Below are 14587 nucleotides of genomic sequence, written 5' to 3'. Positions count from 1 at the left end.
CAAACAGGGATTCACTTTCTGGTCTAGAACTTGTATAATCATAATTCATAAATATTAACAACTTGAGACGTGTAATGACATTATTCTTAAGTGTTTATGTACGTAAGTCTCTCATAATATATAACAAGTTTTTTCTAAGAATAATTGAAGTACGTGTAATAACATTATTCTTAAAGGACTTATTTATGTGATACATAAGTCTCTCACAATATAACAAATTTTTTTCAAGAATAATTGGGGTAATAGAACTATAATATTTTATAAGTGAGAATAATTGATAAAGATGCATAAGGAGATACATTTTTAAAACCTTTTAAAATAGTTATATTTATGAGTAAAGAAAAATTAATTCTCAAAACTTTTTGAGATTAAAAGTCAATAGATTGAAGATAAGATATAACTATTTTTAGATGACCAAGTCAAAATATAAAATACGATGAAACTTGGTCTAAAAGACCAAGTCAACAAAATTAAATTAATTAAAATATTAATAAAAACTAAATCTTAATTTAACAATTATATCATTTTAAAATATCCACTCAAAATATATATCAGAAATTTTATAATAGTTAGTTTATAATTTATTCTGCACATCACATAGGCACAAGTATTTGTTTGTAATTATTTGTTGAAAAGCCTAAAAACACTGTTTTACATTTTTATTTATTTATTTATAAATATACATCTTTTGCCATTGGATAAAATTGATGTTGATCTGGCTATAAATGGATTGTTCAGATTATTTAATAGAGGAATTTATCCAATATATGGTAGAAAAAGGTATTTTAAGGAAGCTCGTAACTAAATATCATCTTAAAATTCACATTTCGTAAGTTCAAATCTTTTTCTTAAAGTATGTATGCGTTTGTGAATTATTTTTATAAGTAGGAAATTTATATAATCAAGTGTAGCAAAGATATTCAATAACAGATAATGTATTTATCAAGACTTTATTATTTTTCATTCCTACAATTTAAACAAAAAAAATATTATAAATTATAAATAAGGTATGTTTTTCTTATCCTAGAAGTTCTCTGGAATTACATAATGTTGAATTTTGAGTTTTTGACTTTGGTATTTTCTTTATGTTTCGGTCTATATCCATTCGTAGATAAGAATTCAACCATATGTGATTTGATTAATCCACGTCTTAATGTTCTATTATAACCAATAGGATGGACGAGGGAGGAAGAATTTTCAGTTATTAATGTGAATGTGTCATCCTTTGGTGTAACGCGTGTGCAATTTTCCATCTAGGGAAACGTACACTTAATAAACTCTAGCTATAGTAGAGTCTTTATCCTTAAATTTGAATATTCATTATGGTCAAACCTGTATCTATATATAAATGCATGGAGATTCATCTCAAAGAGCAACCAGAAATTGCTTTGAATATTTCATAAGAAAAATGAACGATAGAATGGCGAAAAAAACAAGTCCAATGAATTTAGCATTGATTGTAATGTTCATGATTGCGTTGTTTGCCTCAAACATGCTTGTTTGTAGGGGAGAATGGGAGGGAAGTTGGAGCAGCAAAGCTGCAGAAGAAGCTGAGGCTGTTGCAGCAATACCATGCTCAGGACATGGAAGAGCCTACTTAGATGGTTTAATTCTTAAAGGACATCATCAACCTGTTTGTGAGTGCAATCCATGCTATTCTGGATCTGATTGCTCCAACTTTTCATCTGATTGTTCTGCCGACGCTGGAAGGTACGTAAACCCTTTCTCATAAATTTAATCTACTGATACTAATAATAACTTCTAATTTAACCTATGCTCTCAAAATTGCATGAGTAGTCTACCTCAATATCAATTATATTACTGAGTTTAATAGATCATACACTGATAGTACAAAATGGTTTTATATTGTCCACTAATCAGATATCACAGTTACTATGATGACTTTATTTATTCGCTATAAGAGTCAATCACTCTATATTGTTTATTCATTAAGATTGGCCATATAAATTTTTAAATCAAATGCAAAATGTTAGCAAACAAGAATGCTAAAAGTATTTTTTAAATTTTCTGATCGATATTAATTAAATTTTATGTTTAATAGAGTTTATTAAATTCGTTTATTGCAGTGGGGATCCATATTTTTTGGAGCCATTTTGGATGAGACATGCAGCAAGTAGTGCGATTTTAGTATCAGGGTGGCACAGAATGGGTTATTCTTACAGCGATGGATCATACATCTCAGAACTACTTGTTGAGTACCTCAAAAAAGTTCATTCCATCGTTGGTAATGCAATAACTGATGGAAAGTACTTCATATTTGGAAGTGGCTCAACACAACTCCTTAATGCTGCTGTTTATGCATTGTCCCCCAACTCTTCAGATTCTCCAGCAAAAGTGGTAGCCACAGCCCCATATTACCCGGTGAGCTCTTATATTTTCACAAAATTTTTATTCAAATTAATTTATTATGTATTTGTCATTATTTAATTAAAATTGGAAAAAAATTGTGTTGACCTTTTACTTAATTGGAAAATGTTACTTCCTCTGTCCTGTCATGTTTTAAAAAAAATAATTAAGTCCCTAAACAATTGTATGTTAGTTTTTTAATTTGGAATTAATTATTATTCTATATTTATACTCTTTATAATAACATTTAAAAAACTATTATCGTATATTATATTATTTTTAACAAATGAAAGATCAATCATAAATTTATTTTACAAAAAGTATTATTTATTTATTTATTTATTACTTTTTTTTTTGTCTATATAAAACAAATTAGGATGACATTTATTATGACAGAAAAATTACATCAATATATACTAAAGGATGAATTAAATATAAGCTTTGTACTACTACATTTTTTACGTATACATTAATTTATATTTTGTATAAATTATAAAATTAGTAGATAGATGACATAAATTGTGGTAAACTCTTTGCGACAGGTCTATAGAACACAAACAGAATTTTTTAATTCTAGGGATTATATCTATGAAGGAGACACATCTTCGTGGAAAAACAAGACAGATAGCGACTCAATATTTATTGAGTTTGTGACTTCACCAAACAATCCAGATGGAAAGTTGACTGAGGGAGTTCTTGAAGGTTCAAATGTAAAATCGATATATGATCGTGCCTATTATTGGCCACATTTCACTGCTATTCCTTCACCAGCTGATGATGATCTTATGATCTTTACAATTTCCAAACTCACTGGCCATGCTGGGAGCAGATTTGGGTGAGATATATTACTACATATGAAACTTTCATCAATTAAGCTAAGTTATATAAATCTATGAAATAGAATCTACATATATTCACGTACGGTTGCCATTATTTAATCATAAAGGTTTTCTTTATTACCTTTATAGTGTGTGTTTGGATGAAGAATTTTATAAATTTAAAGAATTTTAAATTCTTGGTATTTGAATTACTTTTATTTCAATTTCTATCATTCTTAAAATATTTTGTTTGGATGAGTCAATTCAAATTTCTTAAATTTTAAATTGTTAGGTTGAATATGATAATTTGATTCCATCATTGTAAAATTTATTTTAAAAATATATTTATATGTTGAGATTTTTAAATTAAATTTTATAAAAATAAATATTAATCCATTTTTAAATATTTAATAATTTTAAAAATTAATATAAGATAATATTTAATTTTTAAAAATATTTTTGAATATCCAATAATTAAAAGAATGAAGAGATAAGATAAAATATATAGGTGAAATAAGAAAAACAAATATGAGAAATTTCAAATTCTCCCATTTTTGGGAGAATTTGAAATTCTATTATTTTAAAGAATTTCACAAATGCTTGGATTTCAAATTCTTTGTAAATTCCTCATCCAAACAAAATATTTCACCTCAAGGAATTTGAAATTCTTCAAATAAATGAATTACCCTATATAAATTTCTCATCCAAACACACCATTAGGGTCGTTTAGTCAATATATAATTTAAGAGTACTAGTTAAGTTAAGGACCACTAAATGTTTGAAAAATAAGTTAGATATGACTTTTATACTTTTTAGCATTTTTTTTTTATTTGGATTCCTCATTAATTGTCTTCATTTAAGTTAGATATACATGATATCAATTTTTTCAAAATTGACCTATAACCGAAACAAGACTTGTCTTGCTAAAATGACAATATATATAAAAACGACCTTATAGCACTTTGTCCACCATTTGATTTCTCATTTCTAATCTACTATAGCATATAAATTAACCCCTACAAATTGTAACTAAGATTAAAAAATAATAACTCCATTAAAAGCTTCTCTTTTACCTAGTAATCTGAAGTTTTGGTATTTGTTATGATTTTTCTGAATGAATTAACATACTGGCATAAAATTACAGCTATAGCTAGCTATAAAGACATTCTAAGATCAGAGTTTGGTAATTCTCTAAAAGTTTCTACAGAGCCTAAAGCACTTCGGGATTTTGAATTGATATATATATATATATATATATATATATATATGTATGTATGTTATATATTTAATTTGAATTCTGCAATGTTATATAAGAAAGGATAAAGTGAGTGTATATTTCAGATCAAAATTAATATCTACTTTATCAGAACTACAATATAATACATATTTTGAATTATGATGTTTTAACAGATGGGCAATAATAAAGGATGAGACAGTATATGAAAAGATGTTGACATATTTGAGCATGAACACGATGGGGGTTTCCCGTGAGGCTCAGTTGAGAGCCTTAAAGCTTTTGGATGTGGTTGTTGAAGGAGATGGAAAACAAATATTTCAATTTGCATATTCAACTATGAGAGATCGTTGGACAAGGTTGAAACAAATCATATCAAAATCAAAACGGTTTTCTCTACAGAAACTGTCTTCTGAATACTGTACCTTTTTCAAGAGGCAAAGAGATGCTTCACCAGGTAATTAAACGCCAAATTACAGATAACATTTTTAGTTTTCATAACTTTCTTCACCCTTTAATTATGAAACCCTTTTATTCATAAAATGCACTAATGGTATAAATTATATATATATATATATATATTATCATCCAATTACAAACATATATATATATATATATATATATATATATATATATAATAAGCTTTAAAACTTGTGATACTAATTCTACATTATCATTAAATTCTTTCTGATTCTGTTTTAATACACCACTTATTTGTGAATTTTATGAAGAATTAATTAATAGCTAATCTCAGTTTAATTTCACAATACAAATTGAGTAAAATATATGAAGTGCAAAACTTTTCCTTTGTCCTTACAAAACAATTTTTCCTCAGCGTATGCTTGGGTAAAGTGTGAGAGAGAAGAAGACAAGAATTGCTATGAAATTCTTGAAGCTGCTGGTATCAATGGCCGTGAAGGACGTGTCTATAGCGCAGATAATCGTTACGTGCGTCTCAGTCTCATTAGAAGTCAAGATGATTTTGAGATACTAATAAACAAGCTCACAAATCTTGTTGCTAAGGGATAGGGATCCAAATAAAGTTTACAATTAGTGTCATAATATCAAAATAATTACGTACCAATAAAACCTTCTGAATTCGGTGGTATATATGGTTGTTTGTTGAGTAAAAAAGTATTGTTTCTTGTACTCTTAGTGTAAAACCGTGATATCGAATTAATAAAGCATTGCTCTTGCTCATTTTAGTAAGGCATTAATCTAAAATGCCTTTAAATACTAATTACGAATGCATTCAGTATTGTGGCTGCTGTTTTAGTTTTTTCTATGGGAGAGCTGCCCTTTAAGAATAGAATTAATTATCATCAAATACCGGAAATCATCTGAAGGACAAATAAATCTTATCCATAGTATAGATTAGTTTTTTTTCTTTTTTTTCAAAACTTATTCATGCAATGTCCTAAACATTAGTTCATAATTGTTGGTTTTACAGTATTATATGAATCATGTATTTAAATAAAGAAAAAAAAACCTTATTGATCAATAGTCATTTGTTATCTACTTGTATTTTAAACTTCATGAGTAGAAGCTTTAGCGAACTAGACTCTTCTTAAGACGCGAGTTAAAACTTTATTCAATCTATGTAATTGGTTAGTAATATGATAATTATTTTTCATTTATATATATTACTTTTTTTATATAATAAGTTTATATGAAATTTCTAACATATTCCTTCACAAGTTATAAGGGATTGAATATTTTGAATTAAAATTTGTAGGACTGAATATCTGTCTATCAGACTCAATAATTATCATTAAGATAAACTTTGATGTTATATTAAAATGAGTTTGTTCAAACAAAATTGGTTAACACAAGTAGTAATGTCCATTAACTAAGATGTCCAAAGCTCGAATCTTTGCTTTGGGTATGAAAAAACTATACTGAGAGAGAAAATATTTACTTTGTGTGTATTTACGATTCTCAATAAAAATTAGTCGCTAACTCCTAAAAATTGCTTTAGTTATGTCGTGGAGAATCTTCAAATACTTTTATCTTTATATAACAACTAGATTTTGACCCAGATGTATATATGTAAATGTTTGTTTATTGTTATTATTTTACTAAATTAAATAGTTTTATTATGTATTATTAAAAAATAAAATATTGTTAATAAAAGTTTATATTTAAACTGACAACATGAATTATATGTCCTAAATATAAATTAATATTTAGTTAAGTTTACTAAAAAATAATTTTTTTAGTTGTGATGTAATTTACAAATTAATTTGGTGATTGGGAAATTTACAAATATATATGTATATATATAGAGAGAGAGAGAGTTAAATATTACCTATACACTCTTAATGTAAAAAAATTTTATACTGGCAACCAATCATATCTTTTAATAGTACCATGTCAGTTGCTTATTTGATGAAATAATAATAAAATAAACAACTTTAAAAGATATAATAGTTACCAGTATAAAAAAATTTACACTAACATTGTATGGATGATTAACTTTTATATATATATATATATATATATATATAAAAGACATCATAGAATTTATATGAATGTTCCCATTATAAATCACTTTATAGAAGTGTTTAATACATAAAAGTGAAATAAAAAAGAAAATCATAGTCTTCTTTAATAGCTACTTGTAACACTAATTATTTGTTACTAAACATTTAAACGCTCCTTTTCCTTAGTTCATCTACAAAAAAAAAAAAAACCCCAAGCGTGTGGTTCAGCGGTAGGGGTTGATCCACGCTTAAGCAAGGTCAGGGGTTCGAATCCTGCCTTGTGTATGCAGCCGCGTTAAATCTTGGGGCCAGCTATCCCACCCTTTGAGGTGCCTCCAACGTAGCGAGGAGATTAGTCACTGCTGTCGGCGGTGGATACTCCAGGAACGAACCTAAAAAAAAAAAAAAAAAAAAAAATCTACAAAAAAAAAAACTGCAAATAATTATCTGCATAAAAGATATAATATAACATGAGAAAGTATATCAATATTGGATTTGGACATGGATGAAGATTGACAATATATGATATTCATAGTTTGAAGATAAAGCATTAAAACATATAATTAAGGGGGTGTATTAATTTAAGATTTTATAAAAAAATTTAAAGAAAATTAAGTAAAAAAGTTTATTTGAATTTAATCAGCATTTTATATCACTTAAAAACAATCCAGTAGTATTCAGTCTAGATTTTCAAGATTTTTTAAAGAGTCAATTAAAATTCATTAGTATTCATTTGAGATTTTTTACAACTTAAAAATAATTCATTGATATTCAAAAATATAAAGATTTTAAAGGATTGTTGTATTTAGGGATGGCAACGGGGCGGGGCGGGTATGGGTTTCATGATACCCGTCCCCGTCCCCGCGAGCTAAACTCATCCCCATCCCCGTACCCGTACCCGTCGGGTATGTGATTTTCATCTCCATCCCCGTCCTCGTCGGGTATCGGGTATACCCGTACCCGTCAAATTTTTTATTTTTTATTTTTTTAAAAAAAAATATAATATTTTTAAATTATTTTTTTAATGATATTATAATTATAATTATGTTATTTCTTTATCTCATATTATAATGAATAATTACACATAAAAAAATATTAAAATTCTTTAATATAATTAAATTGAAAGTGGGTATTAAATTAAAAATAGGAACGGGGACGGGGACGAGTAAAGATACGGGGCGGATAAGTACATACCCGTACCCGTACCCGATTTAATATATCGGGTTTTACCTGTACCCGTACCCGTACCCGGTCAAACCGGGTATTCCCCGTCAAAGTTGGGACGGCTTTGGGTATTACCCGCGGGTACGGGTATATTTGTCATCCCTAGTTGTATTAGTGGGATTTTGAAGAATTTTTTAGTAGTATCTATAAATACTAAATTCATAAAACAATCACATCCAAATTCATTAGATTTTGGAGGATTGTTTGAAGTGACTTTTCCAAGTAAATTTTTCATTTTTTTTATGCTCATGTTTTCTCCATTTTTTTTCTTTTCTAATATACTACAGTACTGCTCGTATATAATATTATACTTCTGTTCTCATTCTATTCTCCTATTTGGTGAAATTCCAATACGTATATGACAGTGCTAATTAACTTGATTGCTCTATTTTGCTCTATTTAGTTGAGTTTGTTCCTCATATATATAACATAGAAAATGCTTGAAATTTTAATTTTTAAGTAGTAATTTTTTTATAACACACGTCAAGAAAAGAGAAAGCTGAAAGCTGAAATTGAGATCATAATCTCTATAATCAACTGTAAAATCTTTAAGACCTTGTAATCAATTTAGATTTATTAGAACAAAAAATACTATATATATATATATATATATAAGATGAATTGAGTTAGGATTTTTGTGAATAGAATAAGATGAGAATGAATCTTAGATGGGGAAAAAACCCTCTTAATACAAGAATTGAGATCTCCCTCCCTCCCTCTCTTGAGTTTGTTATTATTATTCATGCTCCTTTTATGACTCAACAATTATAAATTTATAAATAAAATATTTTAAAGTGTTGTTTAGAATAATTTACATTTACATTATAAATATTTTATGCCTCCATTAACTTATTTTAGTTGATTATTTTTATTTTTAATTTATTTTTTTAGTATTATTTATTTTTCTAATATTAATTTTACACATTATTTTTGTAATTAAAAAAATCTCTCAATTATGTTAAATTATATTCATTTTATTTTTATGTTAACATATAAATTTTTAATTATCTAACCTTCCAGTCTACTATATTTTATATTAATTTTTTAATTTAATTTTGATAATTTATTTTTAAAAATTTATTAATATTTAAAATAATTTTATATCAATAATTATTGATTATAAATTCAAATTCTAGTTCATATATTTAAATATGTCCATTTGTTATGAATTTTAATTATAATATAATTTAAAGATTAAAAATATCTGTTAAAAAATTTATTTATATAAAAAGTTATCATATATAATATATAACTAAAATATTAATATATATATATATATATATATATATATATATATGTCTTTAACTCTTTTTAAATTTGAAAAAATCTTGAACTCTTATTGTTGTCAAAAGTCCACGTGCAAAGTCTATAAAATCCTGCAGAATCTATTAAAATCTTGACTTAAAAGTTTTACATAATCTATTAAAATTCTGATTTAAAATCTTGCAAAATCCTGCAAAGTCTTAAAAGTTATGAAAATTCTATAAAGTCCTTTAAAATTCGTAAGACTTTTTTCAACTAAAAAAATTCTATAAAATATCCTAATCTAATACACCCCTAAGTTTTCTAAACTCATACCTATTTCAAATTTTGAAAGACTTTTTCATAAATTACATTCAAAGTCATATTTGTATATGGTTCTTCATTGTTGCATATAAGTATCTTCAAACCATTACGTGTTGTAACCTTTGATATTGCAACATATAATTATATGTGTGAAAAATTAGGTCTAAGAAGATAAATGGTCACATGTTTCGGTGATTAATCTTCACTTTTATTAATAGTTATCGCAAAACAAACCGTTGGTGAAAATTATTTTTGTTGAAATTTAAAGGAAATTTTAGGATCAGAAAGTGATAATCTTGGAATAAAAATTGATAAAATTGTAGGGAATGTTTCAAATGGTAAATAATGAATCTGGTGAATGAATATCAATAATTGTACTAATTTTTTTATATAAAGTGATGTTTTATTATCACTACTAGAATTTTTCTTATTACATGCGATTTTTTCTGCGAATTTTTATGAAAAATTCGCAAGAAACGTTCCTACAAATTTTTTTGCAAAATTTTATCTGTAGGTAATACCTTCGTGGATAATATATTTTTGCGAATTTTAAGCAGGAAATTTTCCTGCGAAATTTCTTGCAAAAAAAATTCGCAAGAAAGTTTCCTGCAAAAAATAATTGCAAGTTTCCTGCGAATTTTTTCACAAGAAACTCTGCAGGAATATTTGAAACATTTGTTTCCATGTCTCTAACATGTGATACATAATCTTTTAAATTCTAAGATTATAGATTATAAGCCTAATACTCAACCATACAAATCAACTTGTAAGGTAAGTGTTGCCCCAACTTATATACTCTTTAATTGTTTTATTTTCAATCGATGTGGGACTTGAAATTTTTTTTGAAAATATTAAACTTATAAATTTTAATTTTAATTTTATTTTTCTTGTAGATTAAAATTTGTAGGGAAGTTCGTAAGAAAAGTTACTAGCAAAATTTTTCTACCATTTAGTAAATATTATTGCAAGAAAAAAAATAAAATTTTTATAATATTTTCTGCAAATTTTTATCATGGAAAAAAATTTCTATGATTATTAAAATTGTAGCAAAATTCATAAGAAATATCTGTAAATTATTTTTCGCAAATAAATTTGCAAGAAATTTCTACCAATATTAATTGGCAAAAAATTTCTGCGAATATTTTTTTGCGGGAAAATTCGCAGGAAAATAACACTTTTCTAGTAGTATATTGTTAAATTAAAAGTTGTTTTACAGATTTTAGAATATTATGTATAAATTATACATGTAATGTTTATAAAAATAATAAATTAATGATATATATATATATATATATATATATATATATAAATTAAAATTTTGATATTAAATTAATATGAAACTATGACAACTAATATGCAGGTAACAAATGAAGAGGTATTAGATAAATTATTTTGTTGTAAATTTTTAAAAATAATCAAAAGATGAATATAAATTTACATTAAATTTAATATATGCACTGAATTTAAGTATATATATATATATATATATATATATATATATATATAAAATTAAAAAAATTATTCATTTATATATGTGTGTGTTAAATTAAATTAAAATTACATAGAGTATAATGATTGGACTATTTGAGGTGTGGTTATGAAGGTATTATTGCATTTTGAGAGCAAAATCTTCTCTTAGAATTCAATGAATTAAATTTTTCCTATTCCAATAAATTAAAAAAAATGATTGATAATAATTTAAAGTGAATAATTTTATTAAATAAATAATAATATTGATGTATGTTTAAAATTCTTACCCTAAATCATGGAAAACAATCTCAATTAGTTTTTTTTTTCTAACCATTTTTGTCATTTTCCTTTTATGTTATCTTTTTCCACTACACGTGACATCTGAATAGTCTATGAATTAGAAAATTAACAATTTGTATTGTAAGAATTTTACTTAAAAATTAAAATTATAAAATAATATAATTGATTTAGTAATATATCTTCTCTTATTGCAGACAGAATGTAAAAAAAAAAAAATGACATGAAATCAAAGTGATTTTTAGGAATAGCTTGTGTCTCAATATTTGAACAAATTAATTGTGTCATTAATAAAATGCAACTTAAAATTGTAATTTGTAATTTTAAATTTGAAATCATTTTCAACAATTAAAATATTGTTAATCACATATCTCTGTCCTTATTCAAGAACATTGTTGAATTTGTGTAATAATTTTTTCTTCACCCACGCATGAATCTTCTCATTTTATATATAAAAAAAAGTATAATAAAAGTTAAGTTATTTAAAGAAATCAAACTAAATTATAAAATATAATAATAAGATGTAATATAAATTATATTGCATGATAAAAAAAATCGTTTCATTGATTAAAAGCATTTCAATGCTCTTAATTTCATTAGAATATTTGACCCCAGTAATATCCACAATTTAATCACATAAACTTTTAACCATGATCGTTATTCTAGTTACTCAATGTTGACTTTTGGCCGAGCCGATACAAAACGACCGAAACGTATTCTCTCGGCTTCGGCCGAGCCAATAGGGGTGGAGTACAGCTTTGAACTCCTTGTCGAGCCGAAGTGGTATCTAGGCTGCGTCGTGTTACGTGTCGATCCACGTGGCCGACCCACGTGGTCGGGCCGAGATGACGCTTGACCCGCGTCAATATCTGATAGGACATGACGTGTCGATCCACGTGGCCGAGAAGGTCCTTCCGGTACATCACGTATTCTTTATTTTTGTAACACCTCGAATTTTTTTACTAATACTACAAATAATTATTATTTATTTTTGTATTTATAAAAATTATTTCCTTATAATTATTTTGATTAATTAAATATGTTTGATTGAATTTTTAAAGGTTTTTAATAATAATCATTTATGAAAATTATTTTGTATAATATTATTAATTATGATAATTATTATTATTATTGTGACACCCTTCTACCCCATAATAGATAAGTAACAACAATAAGAATAATTCAATAAATATAACATCAAGAAGGGTCCACATATTTTAATAAAAACTCATAGGTTCACAAGTCTTGAAATAAATAGAAATAATAATAATAATAATAATAATAATAATAAAGTTTTACTCTTAAAAGAAAATTATCAAGGTCTCTAAAGAAAATGAAAGGGATCTAGAATTTACAAATATAAGGTGAATATAAAACTCCTAAAAATAAGTCTCCTCAAACGACAAATAACAATTCATAACTAAAGCATCCTAAATTCATGCCCCAATGTCACATCCTATCAGAGCAGAACCCTTTCCCTTTAGAACTCAACACTATGAGTGCCTTCATCTTCACCTAAAAGAAAACCACATAAAAACAGGACGGTGAGAGATAGATAACATCATATATGAACATAGAGCTACCCAATTCCCACCCTACACCGTGCACCAAAATATCATCATTAACTATAAACAACAAATACATCTCATATAATTACCAAACATCATTTTTTTTCAATCATACAAGCTTTCATACACATGCTCACTATATGCTCATACACATCTCCTCTCCTAAGAGTCTCAACTTGGCACTCCGCACAATGGGCGTACCTCGTCAATTCCCTTAGTTGTTGCCAATGCGGGCATACCGTTCTCACACCCTCCCAGGGCCGGTATGTTGCACGGTTAAACACCCAGCGGCCCGTGCAAAGGCAATCCACCCACCGTTAAACCCTCTGTGGCCAGTGAGCTGCGCAGTTAAACACCCAACGACCCACGCATGGAATGCCTCCCGTCATGGTCCCCCCTGTCTCAACCCCTCTCTGGGCCCAGGGTCCAATGCAATATAGCCACGTCTGGCTTCTCAAGCACCACATGCAACTCATAAGTCTCATGCAACTCATGCATCCCACGTAACTCATAATTAATGCATCTCCATTATATAACATCATCACATGTCAATAACAATCCATGCAATATCATCCTCACATGCTAGGTACCTATCATTAAGTTATCAACATCATAGACCACAAATTTCACATAATTCTTCACACACATCACAATATCTATGACATTCAGTTAATAATTTAACCATAACTCGAGATATACATATCCTTTCTAAGTGATCCCAACTCCATTAGAATCCTAACATCAATATCTACAACTTTCATGAAGAACACAAATCCTAATAAAGTCGTTTAGGTTACCATTCAGGGCTCACAAAAATTGATGTTGTGGTTCGCACACAGATTGGAAGGCTCAAATTGCAACTCACATAACTTGATCAAATATTAATATTTTTACATGATTCTTGTGTCTAAATGGTAGCCCCAGATGTCTAGTTTCTAACAAAATAAACGGCACTCGATTTGGATAACTACACAGAAAGATATCGTAAAATTACAAACGTATGTCGGGGTCCCGACGCCCGACGCCCAAAACTGGCGCTGAGCGCCCAAATCTCTGCCCAAACTCCCCTCTGTGAAATTAAACCTGCGTTTTACGAGTTTCAACAAGGTTTTTACCAATTTTCACTACTTCTACACCCCGTTGGTTCAGTTTAACTCCATTTATATTCTTCATACGTTCCAAATCAATCCATACGCATCTCAAGCCTCAAAAATTGGTTTCCATTGGTTTTACAAAAAAAAAATCTAAACTCTTCTTAACACATAAAATTCAAGTCATCAAATTTAAGGATAAAGAATTAACAAGAAAGCCCCAATGGAATTCAAAGACAATTCAAGAAATAAGTTCTTCCAAATGAATTAAGAATTTAGAACATCGATTGCACAGATAATCGTTCAGAATTTTAAATAGAGTTCCTAGAGGGACTTAGAGATTGCCCTCACTACCCGAACACCCCTATATTCACATATGAAGAAACCCATCTCCCCCGTACCTGGATGAGCAGAAGATGAATGGTCTTGGTGTGATCTAAGATCGTTACTGAGTACTCTTCCTTAGAGC

General features: G+C 27.5%; 1 protein-coding gene across 1 annotated transcript; it reads left to right on the top strand.

Moving 5' to 3' along the window:
* The first annotated feature begins 1360 nt into the window (after positions 1-1360).
* Positions 1361-5677, top strand: LOC109808812 (tryptophan aminotransferase-related protein 4). The gene is made up of 5 exons (XM_020371956.3): positions 1361-1710; positions 2088-2382; positions 2910-3202; positions 4596-4876; positions 5255-5677. Exons 1-5 carry the CDS (start codon positions 1409-1411, stop codon positions 5446-5448), a joined length of 1365 nt encoding a protein of 454 aa, XP_020227545.1. The 5' UTR covers positions 1361-1408; the 3' UTR covers positions 5449-5677.
* The last annotated feature ends 8910 nt before the right edge of the window (positions 5678-14587 follow it).

This window comes from Cajanus cajan, chromosome 1 (genome assembly GCF_000230855.2).
Source record: "Cajanus cajan strain Asha chromosome 1, NIPB_CcT2T_4, whole genome shotgun sequence".
NCBI classification, from domain to species: domain Eukaryota; kingdom Viridiplantae; phylum Streptophyta; class Magnoliopsida; order Fabales; family Fabaceae; genus Cajanus; species Cajanus cajan.
This window is presented reverse-complemented; position numbering and strand designations above follow the sequence as displayed.

Bases quoted from the DNA above. Each gene is read 5' to 3' on its own strand.
- LOC109808812 (XM_020371956.3), top strand. From the start codon at position 1,409: ATGAACGATAGAATGGCGAAAAAAACAAGTCCAATGAATTTAGCATTG. The intron at 1,711-2,087 runs GTACGTAAACCC...CGTTTATTGCAG, and splicing joins TGTTCTGCCGACGCTGGAAG to TGGGGATCCATATTTTTTGG. The intron at 3,203-4,595 runs GTGAGATATATT...ATGTTTTAACAG, and splicing joins CATGCTGGGAGCAGATTTGG to ATGGGCAATAATAAAGGATG.